At 39.4% G+C, this 12,724-nt stretch overlaps 1 protein-coding gene across 1 annotated transcript in view; it reads right to left on the bottom strand.

The window, feature by feature from the left end:
- The window catches only part of ADGRG6 (adhesion G protein-coupled receptor G6), a 108,619-nt gene that overhangs the window by 29,352 nt on the left and 66,543 nt on the right, over positions 1 to 12,724 (bottom strand). Inside the window, exons 10-12 of the mRNA XM_082276878.1 lie at positions 4,358 to 4,500; positions 3,555 to 3,669; positions 609 to 670 (exon numbers count right to left, since the gene is read on the bottom strand). Of these exons, the coding sequence (XP_082133004.1) occupies positions 609 to 670; positions 3,555 to 3,669; positions 4,358 to 4,500 (320 nt within the window). The remainder of the gene's footprint in view (positions 1 to 608; positions 671 to 3,554; positions 3,670 to 4,357; positions 4,501 to 12,724) is intronic.

Raw genomic sequence — 12,724 nt, 5'->3', positions numbered from 1 at the left:
AGGAAAGTTTGATAGTGTGTCCGATGGCAAAACATGTTAAAACGGTAATTTCAATGCCACCTGGACAGAAAACTAATAAAAACACTAGCCTTTTACAACATCAAAAAATATTTGAGGTTTATTAGAATTCGCAAACAACATTTTGAAAGATCAGCCTTCTTTAGTCTGCAACTGGCTGTTAGTTGTTTTTTATAATACTGTTTACAGTCTACAGTCTAATATTGTAGAATGTTCATTTTACATGACATGATGTTTTCATATAATCTGACTGCAAGTACTCAATCGATTAAGTTAGGTAGCCAGGCTCCCTAGGACACCTCTATCAACAACAAAAAAAAGAGGCTTCTCCAACAAAACAACTCAGAACAAGAGCTTACTGTAGGTATTCTGAAATACATATGAGTGTCTAATTCTTTTCACCTGACTGAAATGTCATTTAATTCAGTAACTGGTATCCAGAGCTTTTAACGGGTGAGCTGAATTGAACTTGGGTGCACTTCCCCAAAGTTTAGTTATTTACTTTGCACTGATTTTTTTAGAAGGATTTTTAAACAACTTAGCATAAAGAGAAAAGATATCCTTCCAAAGACCAACATTAATATACCCACCTGTACAGTTTCTAAGATCAGGCTGACCCCAGTATGATGTATAATTCTGCAGACCCAAGTAGCTAAAGAGGAAAAATGACAAAATTCACATGAAATATAGTAACAAAATTACATAAATATTTCATAATTCTTATGTAGGTGTCACAGTGGTCCACTCTTCTCAATTCACTAGCATTCCTGGTAACATAGCCCCTAGTGAAACACAGTATGTATACGTGACAGTGAAAGTGTATGATTGATTAAATGATAGTGCTGAGAGAAACCCCAGTTCTTCAGCAGAAATTCTTGCCTTGTATTTCAGGAAATACCCAAATTTGGACACAAACTATTACACCTCTACTATGGCCTAGTCAGATGCAGTTTCTATAATTTCTTCTTGTTATAAATGGCTTTGAGCAAGAAAATAGCAAGCAATTCTTGAGTAACTCCAGTGAGGGAGACACCACAGCCTCTCTGGGCAATCTGTTCTGGTGCTTGGTAACCCACACAGTAAAGAAGTTCTTCCTCACATTCAGGTGGAACTTCCTGGGCATCAGTTTCTGCTCACTGCCCCTTGTCCTATTGCTTGGCACTACTGAGAGGAGCCTGGCTCCATCCATTTGACACCCTCCCTTGAGATACTCATAGACATTGATGAGGTCCCCCTCAGTTGTCACTTCTCAAGGCTGAACAGGCCCAGCTCCCTGAGCCTTTCCTCATAAGAGAGATGGTCCAATCCCTTAATCATATTTATCACCCTGTAACACTGGCTCCAAAATTAAACACACTTTTGCCTCAGTTTTCTTTAAAGACAATCATGTTGTCACAGCATGGAAAAAGGCAGGATGGTAAATGGGAAAAATTTATCCCTTTACTCAGCACATGATAAAATAACATTATTCCTCAGCTGATCACATTTATTATAACAGCACAGGTAATCACCAACTGTGGAATGCAGATGACTAGAAGAGACTGTTAGAAGAGCTTCCTCTTCTCACAAAACACATCCCACCAGTGCTCCATATTAGCAGAAGCTAGTGGAGGCAGAGGCAAGGAAGGCACAGCACAGGGCAGAACACAGTACTTTATTTTTTTAATGAGAAGTGCTGTATACAGACAATCAATGGTATAGTGTAGACCACAAATAAATAATAAAGATAAGCAATACTGGGACAGCAAAGGCCAGAAACCTTAATTTTTAATGATTCTGAGGCTCTGACATAAAAACAATCTGATTTCTGCACTACTCACTCTACGACAAAAGTTGGTCAGTCAGAATCAGTTCTTGTACAAGATTAGGAGGCTGAGGAAGTGAGTTATTTAAATATAATGCGGGTTGCTTTCCTGTTTGGCACTGAACCTCAAAGCTGATTCATATCCATGTTGCCATACTGTTTTCAAAAAGTAAAAGATCTGGTCTTCTTAGAACATGTTCCAGATGCAATGTGGGTGGATAAGACATACATATTGCATTTAATGATAATCATCCTAAATACTGAAGGAATTAATTAATATTGCATCATCATAACCATGTTTAAGGCACTCAAAGCCATAATGTTTTGGTAATATATAAACGGAAGTAATAATATTCCCTTATTATAAATGGGAAATAGACCCACAGAATCAAAGTCTTTTGTAGATGTTTGCAAAAAAAACCTACATTAGGGAAAATTTCTTAAACCTTAAAAACACAGGTTCAAATTTTTAAGCATAAGATTATCCCCACCTTCAATTATGACTAACTACTGGCAGAATATTTGTTTCACAATTTCTTTTACTTTTCCCCTGATGAGACGAGGTGTTTTGGATTAAGACAAATACACATCTCATCTTCACAGAGTTTTATTCTAAATCTTACACAAGTCAGATAGTAGTGGTGGAGTGGTAGCAAATGTGAAGCGTTGGGTACAGTAACATAAAGGTCACAGCCAAGTGCAATGTCCTGCGTGTGGGTCAGGGCAATCACAAGAACAAAAAGAGGCTGGGGGGAGAATGGATTGAAAGCACCCCTGAAGAGAAGGACTCAGGTATGGTTGAAGACAAGCTTAATAAAACTGGGCAATATGTGTTTGAAGCCCAGAAAGCCAACCATAGGCTGGGCTGCATCAAAAGCAGCATGGCCACCAGGTTATCACCAGGAAGTGATTCTGACACCTTAGTCTGCTCTCATGGAATCTCAGCTGGAGAACTGCATCCAGCTCTGAGGCCTTCAACATAAGAAAAATGTGGATCTGTTGGAGCAAGTCAGCCCACGAAGATGTTAGAGGGCTGGAGCACCTCTCCAAAAAAGAAACTGAGAGAGCTGGGGCTCTTCAGCTTGGAGAAGAGAAGGCCCTGGGGAACTTCCAGCAAGTAAAGGGGGCTACAAGAGGTTTGGACAGGGACTTTTTACAAGGGCATGTAGTGACAGTACAATGGCAAATGGTGTAAACTGAAAGAAATTAGGTTTCAGTTAGATATTAGGAAGAAATTTTTTTTACTTTGAGGATGGTGAGGCACTGGCACAAGTTGTCCAGAGAGGTTGTGGATATCCCATCTGTGCAAGTGTTCCAGGCCAGGATGGATGGGGGTCTGACCAACTTGGTCTAGTGGAAGGGATCCCTGCCCATGGCAGTGGGGTTTGGAACTAAATGATCTTTAGAGTCCCTTCCAACCCAAGCCATTCTATGATTCTATGACTTGAATCAAACAGTTTCATTCTGTAAGAAGGTGTTATTTTTATAGTCATGCTGAACATGTATTAATTGTGGGCCCCAGTATGCCCTACAGAAGTGGTAGATTTTTTTTTTCTTACCAATGAAATACATACTGTTATTGCACCCACCTAATCTCTCACAGTATAGAGAGCGTCTTCCTGAAATACAATACCAGCCAATGGCAACCATTATATATACCTAAATAATAGCTATGTATAACCAGAAAGCTGTGTCTGAAACAACCCAGCTTCTCAGATACTTGAACACTTACCAGGTTCTTGATGCAGTCTGAACTGAGCTCCCATGGCAAAATGTGATGTTGGTCACAGTAGGCCTGGTATCTGGCCAAAAATAGTTTGGAGGGTTTTCTTCAGCTAAACATTTTTCTGTAAAAATTAGTATATCAGTGTTAATAGCAAATTTCTTCACCTAATCATCCTCCATTTCTTGTCCTCAGCTCATCAACAGTCTACAGCACAAAATTGTCTTCACGTGAAATGCTTGGTTGTTTGCAACAGAGGAGTGCACAACAGGGGATCACACATGCTGCTGCTTCTCAAGAAAGAGTTGAACTTGCATGCTGTATCTATCTGCACAACACCAGCCTCCACCTCTTCCCTCCCAAAGGAAGGGCAATCTTTGGTACAAGTTGGATGGGAAAAGACAAGAGCTAAAAGAAGATTGATTAAGGGCAACAGCTGTCAGGAACACAAACAACATTGAGAAGTGGGGATGAGGTGCCTTAGAGGTCCAAAATATCTCATTTTAGCTCTGGCTGTAAAGCATATTTCCTTATCCTCAGACCATCAGAGGAGCTGTAAGGAACTGTCCCAGCCACTTTGAACCAGACAGCAAGACACTGACTAAAGCAATCTGGACAACTTTGTTTGTGTTAAAAGTGGTATTTTGAGCATGGCTCTCTGAGATTAGTGGGCTAACAAGGCTTATAGGGACAATTTAAAATCTGAAACAATCATACTGTTTGGAAATGTGTCATTATTTTAACACAGAAGATGCTTATTTATGAACAAGCAAAAATAAATTTGTTGTGCAACAAAACTGAACACTACTTACCCACTGGATCAACATCCACAGTATGAAGTTGATATCCTTCTTCTATGGTTCGATTATTACTTATGAGCTTCTGTCGGATGTCTTCCTCTTCTAAATTGATGTTGTTGGTAGCATTATAAACCAGAAGAGCCAAAGCGCTAAAACTGCAAGCAAAATTATCCATGTGTTTTAGTCAGAACAGCAGAGGCCAAATATGTGGAAATAAAAATATCTGACAAACTCTGGTTTTCTGAGTATGGAGCAGTGTCAACAAAACAGTGCTGCTCATTATCTGTAAATTATTATTTTGGTATATATAGGGCCATGACAAGAATATATGGTTGGGAAATTTCATCTTCTAGTTACCATTAAAGATGCATCTCATCAAAAGAGCTAAGAAATGTTTTCAGAAGAGTTCAGAAGATGAAACCATAGAGTTGTGAGTTCTAAATGGGCCCTAATTAATTCTAAAAATCTGGTTCCTAATGGCTTAGGAACTTAAGAGCTGATTCACCCCACCTCACAAAACTTGTCAGGGTGGGACAAGTCATCCTCCAGAGGATCCACCTCTACACTGACTACAGAGAAAGACTAGGAGATTAACAAAGAACAGATGCCTAACATTTAAATCTCTTAAGTTTTTTATGGAGTGAAAAACACCCTGACATACTTTTGAAGCTTTTAGTCATAATTAGGAAAGACGCGTTCCTCAGATGAGTAATTGAAGTTTGAGCACTAATAGCTGTTCTGTACTGTAGCCCACTGCTACTTTCTTGGGCATATGAAGTAGTTCAAAGTGCCCAAGCCTCTTTCCTGTGAACAAAATAAAACAGTCCCCACCCTTGTCCCAAAACATAACTTTTCTGGAAGGGAAATCATGAACAGCCAACCAGTTCTAGCAGGACACAGGAAATAAGCCCAGAGTGGAAGGCCCAGAAATTTCCTCCTGGGACAAAAGGAAACTGGAGATGAGAATACGTCGGTACCCAAGAGCATTGCTTGGCTCTGACTAGTAGGAGGTAAGCCACTAAAGCACGGAACATTGGATGTCCATGGGAGCCAAAATGTGGAAAAAAGGAAAAAGCAAACCTGCTTTGGGCTGTCTTCATCTTAGCCTTGCCCTTGGATACCCATCAGCCTGAATAAAGACAGACCTTTGGAGTGTGTGAGCTGTTCCTGGCAGCCTGGGCAGTGGTGGCACTGCCAGCACACATACAGTGAGCAGGGCACACACCCATCAGGGGTTCTTTCACCTGTGGCCCCCTGTGCAAGAAAGCAACAGCGAGCTAAAGGGGTTTGTGGTCTACAGGAAGAAGAGTAGCAGAAAAAAAAATCTGTAGGGGTTCTGAACAGGGCTAGTAGGGTTTTCAGGTATACCTTCCTAGACAGACCAGGACTTCAGTTAAAAAAGCCCTCAGAAAGACACCCCCATGATGACAGCTCAGAACTGCACTTCCATATGTGCCTAATTTTCTTGACATATTCACTGTTTTACTGGTAACATGTTGCTGGAGAAGAAAGATAAAAATGTGACCACCTGCAGGCTTGGCTTTCTCTTTTCCCACTGGATGTATTTTAGCAGAGAAATTCCAGCTATCCCTGGCCAGGTCGCTCCTTCCCTGCTCCCAGAGATACTGAGTTCCTCCTAACATTCCTTTGGTCTCTGTGGAGTGTTTAACATGTATATGGCAAATAGCCTCAGTAGGGTGGATATTCATTAGCAGGCTTTTGCTGTACACCTCAGATATATTACAAGCACAAGTTTATTACGGCATTTATTTTTAGCAGAAGTATGGAAATTGCCTACGAGGCGGCCAATTCCTTCAGCCCTCCAGTGCTTCAGCCCCAGAGTCTCCTGGCAGTTAACCATCTTTCCTAAAAGATTCTGGCTTCATTTGTCTATTCCCTTTACCTCAGAAGAGGAAAACTTAATATACTGATGCCACTCCCTACCTCAGCACTCTGGCTGCAGAACAGACATTCTGAACAGTCACCACTACTCCTTAGCTGCCTGTTTCAGGATTCCCAACTAACTAAATGATATTTAGTATCCATAACTGTGAGGAGGGATAACTCCAACAAAATGGAAGGGATAATGAGAGATGTGAGTGACTGAGATAAGAACTCAGACCAGCAGGGAACCTGAATCATTTATTCAAAGAAACAAGCTGGTTTTATAGACCTTTTCAAGGCACAGTATTTCCTTACATGGTAATTCTCAGTATGTGACCTATCCCATGTTGCCACGTCAGCAACACGCTTTCCAAACGTCCTTCTGTGGGGTGATCACACGCTGTTCATCTGCCTGTCAGCTCCCGGCAAACTCCCCTCCGTAAGGATCTGCCGTGTGACACCTCCTCCCCACAGAGTCCAACAAAACCAAACCTCTCTGTGCTGCCATGTTCTCCTTTGTGCTACCATATACTTCTTTGTACTACCATGTACTTCTACAAGCACGTCACACAACCTATAACCCAAATCAATCTTATCTCTCCTCACAGATAGATGCCGCACAACTGGTTGCAGCTACATTGAAGAATTACAGAGAAAAGTATTGATTATGAAGAACTGATAAAAATAATCTCTTAAACCAATCTGTTGTTTTCTGAGAAACGCTTAGAGCACAAGTCATGTATACTGTATAATAAGAGCCTAGTCCACATTATGATGAAAACAATTTCTATAAACTTTTCAGAATGACTCATGCTCGCTTCCCAGAGTAAATAAATACCTTTTAGCTTGACAGCTGACGCAACATGAAGTTGAGTGCTTCCTTCCACTTTTGTCACGCTCAGATCCCAGAAAGAAAACATTATAATGGTAAAGAGCAAATTCTCAATTTGGGAAACAGTGGGATTGCACTCAAATAAATGGCAATGCTGCCATGCTTTGCTGGTGTCACCGGATTTGCTACACCCAACTTTAAATCTTTTATTGTGCGCCATATAAAGGCAGATAGACTCTAACAGCAGTAATCAATTACAAATTACACATCATCTACAGTAACCTGTACTGCCAACAGTACTGCCATTGATATAATAAAGAAAAATGGATTGAGGTGTGGGTAAACACAACAGGGATAAGTATGTTTCTCTTTTCTTTGACTGAAATGGTGACAGCTGGAGCAAGCAGGAAAGCTGGGGAAGACCAGTGTCTATCCCACTTTGTCCTGGTCTGTTGAGCTAATCTGGCTCAGAGAGAGGAATTTACAAAGCTGCATCCTCATCAGAGGCACAGGAAGCGGTGGTGGAGCCTGCACTGCCATGGCGCAGCCCACAAAGCCAGCTTTCTTCTCCAGCAGCGTGACTCAGAGCTATTCCAGGACACTGTGCCTACACACGGGCTGTGGTCGCGCTGCCATGCCATGCGGGGAGCCCGAAGGAAGGATTAACAAACCACATAAACCCTGCAGCACTGACTGTCTTGCACCTGAAGGGATGGGGTTGATAGCCAGCAATGCACATTTCTCCTTTCTGTTGTACTAGACAGGCTGAACAAATACTGAATTACTCTTGTTGTCAAACTGTTTCACAAATCACTATTAATTTCTTTCATAGTTAATATTACTTGATTTAAAGAATATAAAGAAACATTTTAAAAGAATCTAAATACTCAGGGAATCTAAATTTCCACTATAAGGCACTGGGAATTTTAGTACTAACTACCCTGGCATATTTTAAATAGTTTTAAAATGTCAACATTAAATTCTTTACTAATCTTACTGTTATGTTGGCTCTGAAGGTAAGCAGTGATGGGTTGCTGTAACTGAAGGCTGACAGCACAGGTAGGCCCACAGAGCCACCTCTGAACAGTTTTAACTACTTCACATTAACTGGACAGACAAAAATAAGAACTGACTGTTCCATAAGTCACTAGTGAAGATGCAATACAAAGAGCAGACAAAATGTTAGAATAACACACAGAATAAGACAGAAATAAGTATGAAAGCAGAGGGAAACTAAAAGCATTGCACAAAAGCATCTGAGTTGTGAATAATCTTTTACTTGAGGTGATTTTGACTGCTATACATTAAATGTTCAGAACAGAGAGAAAAAAATTATGACTTGACATAATAGACACATTTAAAGAAATGTCAAGGATGAACAGCTTCCTTTCCCTGGAGAAGGTGATGTTATAGTTAAAATATGAAATCTGAGACTTCATGACACAAAACTAAAAATTGCAGCTACTTCTTGGACTACTGAAAAAAAAAAAGCATCCTAAGTCTTCCTTTTAAGTCAATGACTGTCGTAGCAGAACAATTTTGCAAGCACCATGGTCATGCTTCGTGCCTATGCTTGTGTCTCTGGGTCTTGCTCCTCCTTGCAGATCTGGTGTGGGAATACAAGCAACTCTGGGTTTTCAACAGAAAGCAGTTATAATATGTGCTAATTTGGGATGAAGGCTATTCATTACTAGAGAATGTTGCAAAGACCCGAACCAGAAAGGACTGGAATCCCTCACATGGAACAGCTGGTCTTTGCTGAAATGAGATTTTGGTTACACTTGCACTATATTCTGAAACAACGAAGAAAACCCCCATTCCCCAACACACTGCTTTTCTAAAAACACCATCTAACAATGTCAGACCTATACTAAATCTAATTAAAGTCAGTGGAAAGACAAAGGAAGTTATTGGAAGCTGGAAAAGGGCAGGAAGCTTCAGCAGCAGACTAAGAAGGGATCATCCTTCAGTCACTCAAAAGGAAATCCCAAATTCTTCCACCTGTGATGGAGGCTTTATTTACAGGTCATGGACACAAGATACCACCAGGGCATTGTGGAGAAACCTGAGGACTTTCACCTGCTGCTTATTTACTTGGTTTTTCAAACAGAAATATTACACATAATGTATATGTTATGCAGCATTTTATAATTTTTCTCAGCCCTGGTAAAGGATGTCCCTTACTACCTTCAGTAACACTGAAGTTGAAGTTGTGGGGAGTAGAGGTGGGACAGGTCCAAACCCTTCCTAAAACCTCACCAGTAGAAACCCAGAAAATTTTTGAAACAGGAATAGACATCACGGATATGTTCATTTATAACAAGAATAGCATAATTATTTCATAACAAACAATTTCAATTAATCTACAAAGAATGTAAAAAGCCTAATACTTTACTTAGGACTTGAAAAGTGAAATTATGCTGCTCTAGTGTTGCTAGCTCTTGTCTAAAACTATTACACAATCTAATTAATGTTTTATCCAAGTGCATTAAACTGTCCATTAAGCAAAACAACACCCAAGAACACAGCATGCAGGAGCCTGAATATGCCTCACTGACACTGGTGGCAAAACTCCCACAGACTTCAAGGAGCAGTACCAGGCATAGGTAGCTCTGATTTCCTGCTTTCATCTCTATTTTCATTCCCAAGACAAGGGATTTCTGCTTAGATTTAGTAGTTTTTATGCAGATGGCTGCCACTGCATTTTTTAATTTGGATGAAATGTTTAACAGTACTAACGTTAATATTGTTTCCCATAGTAGGAGCAACCGAAAACTGGAAATAGGCCAAAATTATGACAATCAAGCAGTGGGAGTTGGAACAAGCATAAACTTTTTTGTATGTTAAGTGGAGAAAAATTCATCAATTAATTGGGGTCTGAATTCTCAAAATTACTTGCAAAATAAGAGAAGAAAGGAGAAGCAAGGGAGCTGGACTCTTTATTAAAGACCAATTCCCCTACTGTGAAGCAGTCCTATGTAGTCATCTGACAAAACCTAGGACCAGTAGGACTTTTCTGAGAAAAGCAGCAGCAGCAGTCACAGAAAGTTTTGACACAGCTTCAGAGACATAAAAGGCACGGAATTAATGAAAGAAACAAACACATTTATAGTTTATCCACAAAATTGGCTAACTTGGATAAAATCCACAAATTGGTTGTGCTTTCAAAGGTTTCTGCAAAAATAATGAGGGACAAAGAAAGAGCTATATCCATAGCCTGTGCTGAACTCCTGTCTAGTTTGAACAGCTGCCCTCTCATTAAGAGGTGGAAACAGTACAGCCAGAGGAAAAATTGAATACAGACAAAGTCAAATATAGCTGTGATAAAATTCTGTCTATTAAAGTAGTTAATCATCTACTAAAGTATTAGCTTGATATATACTGCTGTCATCCAGAGATGTCACAGAATTAAAGGTGCTGATAATAATATGCACTTTTGGACTTGGCACTCTGTCTCTCATCACTGGGTACATAAACGCCTAATCAGCGCAGTGTACTTTGGATTTCTGCAGCTCACAGAACATAGTAATGAAAGAGCAACAATCCACTTCAATAATTTTGGTTTTTTTCCCTTCTCCAGAATGCAGTACAGTTTAAAATATCTTTTTTGAAAAACACCTATTTTTAATGTGACAAAAAAAGCCGGCTTCCTACTTCCTACTTCCAGCTTCTACTTCTTCACTGAATCATTCTCTCCAGTGATTCTTCTCCTTTCACATGAAAAAGACTAGGAGGGGAGAGGGACAGCTGAAGATCCTTGATGAGGTAGCAGTGTGGTAAATAAGGGTGACGCAAAGCAAAATGCATAGAACAGGCTGGGGGATGTTGTTTTGTTGGTTTTGGGTTTTTTTTAACTTCTCTATAGAATACTAATCCAAAAGGAAAGCAAAAAATATGTGAACTGAATTACAAGAATATAAATTCATGTAAAAAGGGGAAAAACCTTCTCAAAGAGCAATTTTAAGAACTATTATACTGCCTCAGAAATAAGAAAGCTATGATCTTGTGGAAAGTTCAGAAAAGAGAAATAAGGCTTAGTGAGTTAAGAGTTAAGACTAATATTTCACTTCTGTAGAAGATAAAGTTAAGGCCGCGATATTTTTGTTAGGTCTTAAATTTTAACTGTGGAATGAATTTCTGTTCAGATGAACATGAAGGTAAATAGAATAAGAAGTACTTAAAAAATAAGGGAAATAGTAGAATGCCTAAGACTGCAACAGACTTATCTATGACTATCCAAAATGAAGAAATAAGAAAATATTTGGGCAACTATTCACAGAAATACTATATAGGAACATTTAAATAATAGGAACTGCATGAAATCACACTGTGAGCAAGTTACATACAAGAATTCAGCCATAAAATTTCAGTGATTCACCTGGGCAGTCAGGAATTACTATTACTTCCATCAAGTATTTAGAACTTCTAACCTCTAACCTGCTAATGTTTTATATTCTCAAATGTTACTCTAGCATCTTGTAGGATTTCCTAAGAATCATAACCAGGAAAAATCCAAGGAAAGTCTAACAAAGAATCTTGACAGCAATAATCTGGAAGCAGTAGGAAAAAAGTTCTGCTTTATGGATCTTCAGAAATTCAACAGATTTTTCCTCCACAAAATTCAGAAACAGATGTGTGAACCTCAAAGAACTAAAGAACTGGTGACTAAACCCAGGAACACTGAAGACCAACGGGAAGCTGATCCTTTTCTGGTTTCAGAAGGGAGGGATGTACAAGCATAGATATATACGCAGAAAACCTAAGACCTAAAGATGCTTCAACCAATTTTTCTCAAATGTTCCTCCTGTAAGAGGTAAATTATGCATGAAAATATATTCAAGACATGAAAGCTATATGACAAAAGGCAGAAAATCATGTGTATATGTATTTCTATACATGTGTATGTACATATACAATGTGTAGTAAGTGTAATTTTTGTTAGTCATGTATCATGTAACTCACTTAAATTTTTAATTATCCTTGCATTACCCCATCTGGATTTCTAGGTTGGGCAGGATCTTGACTTGTCTTGTTTGTTTTGTTTTGTAAGAAAACATTCACAGCATGACACTCCTGATCATTTGGAGAACATTAAAATTCGGTGTAACGTGATCAGCATTTATACTAAATTATTCAGAATGACGAAAAAATGCCATTTGACCTTGACACAAAGTGCACTAGAGCCTATGAGAGGGCTGGCTTCTCATAAGACCAGGCCTCCCTTGAAAAATGGCACATTATGAACACATAATTCCATTGCCCCTGAAATGACATATAATGAACAAAAGAAATAGAAATGGGGTTACTTCCCCATAAGAGAAATATATTATGAGAAGTAATTTAGTGGCATATTCACTGTATGTCAAAAAGAGAGGGAAAAGAAAGGGAAGAGAAAGGGAAATTACTAAAATAGTTTCTCCCTCTTCAACCTTTTTTTTTGAGCAGACTAGGGAGAAGAAAAAATCCAGGGGGCAGCATGGTAGAAAGGTGAGACGAGAAGAAATCAGGTGTACAGCTTGGCTGCTAGACTCATAAAAGATGAGAGAATAAGGATGGAGAAAGCTCTACATTCCTCAGCAGACGTGGATTGTTAGTAAGACCTGAGGCAAGGTCTCCACTTGAAAGGCCTTGCTGGCGTAACCGTATCATTTAGAAGTGTGAAA

Source organism: Coloeus monedula, assembly GCF_965178545.1.
Source record: "Coloeus monedula genome assembly, chromosome: 2".
In the NCBI taxonomy this organism is placed as follows: Eukaryota; Metazoa; Chordata; class Aves; order Passeriformes; family Corvidae; genus Coloeus; species Coloeus monedula.
The sequence above is the reverse complement of the archived record's forward strand: the minus strand, read 5'-3'. Positions and strand labels throughout refer to the sequence as shown.